General features: G+C 53.1%; 1 protein-coding gene across 1 annotated transcript in view; it reads left to right on the forward strand.

The window, feature by feature from the left end:
- Positions 1-372: 372 nt before the first annotated feature.
- LOC103080475 (serpin B6) overlaps positions 373-5368 on the forward strand; it is a 6311-nt gene continuing 1315 nt past the window's right edge. Inside the window, exons 1-4 of the mRNA XM_007452110.1 lie at positions 373-537; positions 2487-2636; positions 3386-3488; positions 4420-4562. Of these exons, the coding sequence (XP_007452172.1) occupies positions 373-537; positions 2487-2636; positions 3386-3488; positions 4420-4562 (561 nt within the window). The remainder of the gene's footprint in view (positions 538-2486; positions 2637-3385; positions 3489-4419; positions 4563-5368) is intronic.

Consider the following 5368-nt stretch of genomic DNA (forward strand, 5'->3'; position numbering starts at 1 on the left):
CATTTTGAATGATTTTTAAATTATAAAATAATACATATAGGCACCTTAAACACACCAGACAATACAGAAATGAAAGCAAAGGCGAACAGCTCCTTCCCCCATTCTGCCCCCAGCAAGTACCCAGGATGTGGGCCCGCCCACTCCCTCTCTGTGCTGTCAGCGTCACTGTTCAGCTGTGTTCACTAAATGTTAGAAACCCACAAGATAATTCTGAGGGCCCCCACAAAAGAAATCGAGTTTTGTGCCTGTACCTGTTTGCTCGCTGAACCAAAGTGTCAGTGGTAACTTTTAACAGCAGAGTGAGACACGGCCGACGTGTAGCCTAAATTTACGCGATGCTGATTTTAAATCCATCGTTTCAGACTCGCCACCATGGATGCTCTGTCGGAAGCAAACGGCACCTTTGCCTTGACCCTTTTGAAACATCTGGGTGAAGACAACTCACAAAATGTGTTTATCTCACCCATAAGCATCTCCTCTGCCCTGGCCATGGTCCTCATGGGGGCACAGGGAAACACCGCGGCCCAGATGTCCCAGGTACGTACCTGAAACCAGTTCTGGGCGATGGTAAATGCTGTTACTTTCTCAGCTGAGTTGGTCCTCCATGTTTCAAATCCCAAAGGCCTTGCTCTTGACACATAACTCCCTCTGTGCTGCCCCGTCCCCTGGGCCTCCCACACCATGTCTCTTTGGCAGGTGGCCGGGCCTTCCTGACAGCTCAGTACCTGGCTTCCTGGAAGACACACTTGAATGAGCAAGTGCTCATCCAGCCTCTGCTCTGATGTGCTGGCCAAGGCCTGGCTGGCGAGGCCAGTCCTGCAGTGAAGCCCAGACCAGCCCGAGGCGGGCTGCGCAGGGCATGAAGGTCCAGCTCCTGCGGCCACCGATGGCAGCCATAGTGTGTCCTCTGGCCCCGCCAAGCATTCACAGCCCTCCCAAGGCCCAGGGTCTCATCCCTTCTTGGGGCCGGGCTTGGGCTCCAAGTCCAGGAGGAACAGGGCTGTTGAGGCTCTGGGTGCAGAGCTCTGTGAACTAAAGGGACCGATTATCTGCCGCCCCACTCCTGGCACACCCTGGAGAGACAGAGAGGGATCACCCTGTGCTGTGGGGAGGTGTCAGTGTGCTCAGGCTGACGAGTCCCAGACTGAGTGGCCTAAGCAGCTGCAGTTTCCTTCCTCACAGCTCTGGAGGCTGTGTATCTGGGATCCAGGCTGCTTCTGAACCGTGTGGGTCTCTAATAGCAGCTTAAATTCTGCTTCCTTGAGCAGGGGCATGGGCACAAGCTCGTGAGGCAGGGCTCTGTTGGGCTGGGGGACAATGTCCTGAAGCCCTTTGTCTGGCTGAGAGGCTCTCGGGGGCCCTGCCTCAATCTCCAAGGTTTAACCAAGTGTCCTGATCCTGCCCTTGAGGCCTGTGCTTTGAGTTTGACCTTTGCCCTGAGGCCGTCACTGCCTTCCAGAATCATTTGCCAGCTGGAGAGGCTGGGAGTGAGAAACATTCTCACTTTCCGCCCAGCGAGTCCTGGGCTGCAAATATTTCCTTTAAATTCTGCTTGACAATGAAATAGCTCCTCTTCAGCTGTCTTTCTCTTCCCTCACGCTTTCCCAGGCGGCTACCCATGCTGCATTCTTCCCGGGCATCTCCTTAGCCAGATACACGATTCCCCGGGGAGAGGGCCAGCCTTCCCGCTGCTGCAGGTGGCAGTGGTTTCCGCACTGTCCTTCCAGCCTCGGCCAGCTGCTGGGTCCAAAGCCAGCGCCCACATTCTAGCTTTGTGTTACAGGAGAACCATGCCTGCCTGGATGGCTGCCTGGACCTTCTATGGCTGCAAAAGAAACAGCCCCGCAGCTGAGTGCTGGGAATGACGATGGTAGCTTTTCAGCCTCTGGCCTGGCCCCATGGTGCCTGCTGGGCTCACTCGTGATATAGGAAGGGCCTTGGTGCTGGCTGTTGGCTGGGGCCTCTGTCCTCCCACAAGGAGCTCTGCCCGAGCAGTGTCAGCTCCCCAGGGCTGTCCGCGAGGCCCCCACCGGGATAGCGGGGACTTTCTTAGACCGTGAGGGTTGGGGGACGAGACAGCGAATGTGGAGCTGCCGGGCCGTTTTCGGCCCAGGCCTGGAACAGTCACCTCTCCTGTGTTCTGCTGGTCAGAGCATGTCCCAGGGCCAGCCCAGACCCGAGGACGTGGCGTGTGTGTGCGGAGACGGGAGGCCTGGCGGGCAGCCTTGTCTGCAGACAGACCACAGGAGTGGGTGCACGGAACTGAGCTTGCAAAGGGGCATTTCTGCTCCTGCCATCACTGCTCGGACTCCCTGCGGGAGGGAGGCCGGGTGGCTTCCAGGAAGCATTGTGTCTTTAACTGGGTGAATCTCGTTTGAAGCTGCAGTGAGGATCAGTGTGGTCCTTAGGCTGACTTTAGTGTCGTATCCATTTCCTGTAGTCAGGGCACACAGAAGTTGTGCATTTTTATCTGTTTTTGATTTCAGGCACTTTCTCTAAGCAGAAGCAGTGGCAGAGGTGGAGACGTCCACCAGGATTTCCAGAACCTCCTCACCGAAGTTAACAGGAGCGGCACACAGTACTTGCTCAGAACTGCCAACAGGCTCTTTGGAGAGAAGACTTATGATTTCCTCCCAGTAAGTCATACTCGCTGCTTTTACTGAGAAGGTAGAGACCAAGGCAGCGGGGAGGTGGCTGGGGGAACCTTGTGGTGCAGCAGAGGGCCTGTGGGCTGAGACGCACATGGGTGGGGTGACGCAGGACCCCACGCACTGCTGTCCGCGATGGCAGCCACTGGACACGCAGCTACTTGTCCCAGTGTCGTTAATTCAGCGCAGGTGAAGTGAAGTATTCAGTCCCCCAGTGGCACCAGCTGCAGTTCAAGTGCCCGTAGCCGCAGGTGGCACCCTTCTGAACGGTGTGGATTTAGCAGCTCACCACGAGTGCTGGGGAAGTGGTGGCGTGGGGTGCAGGTTTCCCATGTTAACGTGGGACAACGGGCCCTGGTTCACGGCCGGCGGTTCCGAAACACCGAGGGAGCAGTGGCCCTCCCAGTGGTAGGAGCCCACTGGGCAGTGGTAGGAGCCCACTGGGCACGGCCGTGGCCCTGCAGCTGCTGCATCTCAGTGCCAGCGTCCTGACCTCGCTGGTGCGGCGTCCATGGCATTTATTTGACATCCAGACCATGATTTTTCTTAGTTTGTATTTATTATTAAATGTAGCTGAAGACTGAGAAAGGATTTAAGGTTAATTCCTTGCATTCATTTGTACATTCCATATGTAAACCATAAAATTATCAACGTTCTGATTTGGTGTGGTGAGGAAATAAGCTCTTGGCATTGATTGTTTTTGTAGCCATGCGATTATGTTGCTCTGTGTCTCCTAGTCTTTCAAAGATTCCTGCTCGCAGAGATGGGAGCTGGACTTTATCAGCGCTGCGGAGGAATCCAGGAAACGCATAAACACCTGGGTAGCCCAAAGGACAGAAGGTGAAGATATGTTGTTATTTCTGCTTTCCTGGTATTTTCTAATTAATTTTATTGGAGTATAGTTGATTTACAGTGTGGTGGTAGTTTCAGGTGTACAGCAAAGCAAACCAGTTATACCTATACATAGATCCACTCTTTTTTAGATTCTTTTCCCATATAGGTCATTACAGAGTATTCAGTCGAGTTCCCTGTGCTGTACAGGAGGTGTTTTCATAGTATTTTAATTAATCTTATTGTCAGTTCCTTCACAAGAACATCAAATGTAAACAGGAATGATTTTTTTTCTCTGAATAACTGTAAACTTTAAAAATCTACTTTTGAAATACAATCAGTGTGTAATTATTTTCTCTAGCTTTTTCCCTCTCCTCATCAATGTTTGGTGCACCTCTTCCAGAACAATCTTCACTTTAATTTTGTTGTTGTCGTTGTTAAAGTTAATATAATCTTTCTTTTCACAAATAGTGTAAAGAAAAATTTGGTTGCAGGTCTCAAGCTGCCTGCCTGTCCATCATTGCTTGTGCTCTGCGGGTTACTGAGTGTCATTGCAGGACACTTGGTTAAGTCCTTATCCACCTGCGGCTCTTAATTTAAATGTTCTCCACACAAGCTACAGCCTCTCACCTTCAGGACAATCTCCTGAAGGGTAGGCATCCAACATTCCTTTCTCTCCCACTGTGAATTATCCTGCACATATTACTTTGTTCATTTTTATGTTATATTCAACCGATGGTGTTTTTCTGACCAGAGCTTTAAAAGTTTTTGTCGCTGCCTTTGTTTTAGGGGCCAGTCTCCCTGTACATGGTTGTTTGGGGGACGGCGAGCCCCTTGGTCTGTGCACTTGACGCCTCAAGAAGACGGCCCAGTGAATGTCGTCCCAATGCCTCCGTCAGGAAGCCCTTTAGCTAACTGGTTCTTTAATTCTTCTTTTCAGAAAAAATTATAGACCTGCTGGCTCCAGGTTCAGTGGACTCCATGACTTCTCTGGTTCTCGTGAACGCCATCTACTTCAAAGGAAACTGGGAGAATCAGTTTGACAAACAGCACACCAGGGAAAGGCCGTTCAAAGTCAGCAAGGTGAATATGAGTATTTCGCAATAACAGAGGAGGTTCTTGGAAACAGTCCCTGTGTTCACATTGGTTTATAGAACGTGCGAGAAGGCTGACATCAAGTAACTGGTGCTTCGCGTGGCCTTAGGCAGCCCAGCGTCCGGTCCCCCAGCAAACCTGGGGCTTTCTTCTCGCCCTGCCCGCCCCCCCCCCCACTGTGTCATCAAACGTGGTCCATGCTGCCGCTGGGCATTCTGTCTGTATCGCACATCCCACGGTGTAGCTCTCAGGCTGAGGATCCTTCCTGGCTTCCCAGAACTTTTGAGATCAAGTTCAAACTCCAGACTATGGCACATGAAGCTCTTTGTGGCCCTGGATCCTACCCATGTCTCTGTCTTCATTCTGTCAGTACCTGTATATCCCCCTTTCCTCTCCAGCGGCGTCTGGAAGCCTCCCTAGCAGTGCCCCCAGCCCGGTTTCTGTACCCCTCCTCTGAGCTCTCACAGAGAGCTGTGGCACCGATCTCCCGGGACCCCTCTAGCCCCTGTGCAAATGCAGGACCAGGGAGGTCACTTGGGAGTTGTCACGATGACTGGGGCTGGGCTGACAGCAGCGGGGTTGGGAAGCACAAGCTTTGTGTCTTAAAAGTGGAGCCAGGGCTTCCCTGGTGGCGCAGTGGTTGAGAGCCCGCCTGCCGGTGCAGGGGGCGCGGGTTCATGCCCCGGTCTGGGAAGATCCCACGTGCCGTGGAGCGGCTGGGCCTGTGGGCCGTGGCCGCTGAGCCTGCGCGTCCAGAGCCTGTGCTCCGCGGCGGGAGGGGCCGTAGCAGTGAG

This window comes from Lipotes vexillifer, unplaced genomic scaffold (assembly GCF_000442215.2).
Source record: "Lipotes vexillifer unplaced genomic scaffold, Lipotes_vexillifer_v1.1 scaffold1162, whole genome shotgun sequence".
Taxonomy (NCBI): domain Eukaryota; kingdom Metazoa; phylum Chordata; class Mammalia; order Artiodactyla; family Lipotidae; genus Lipotes; species Lipotes vexillifer.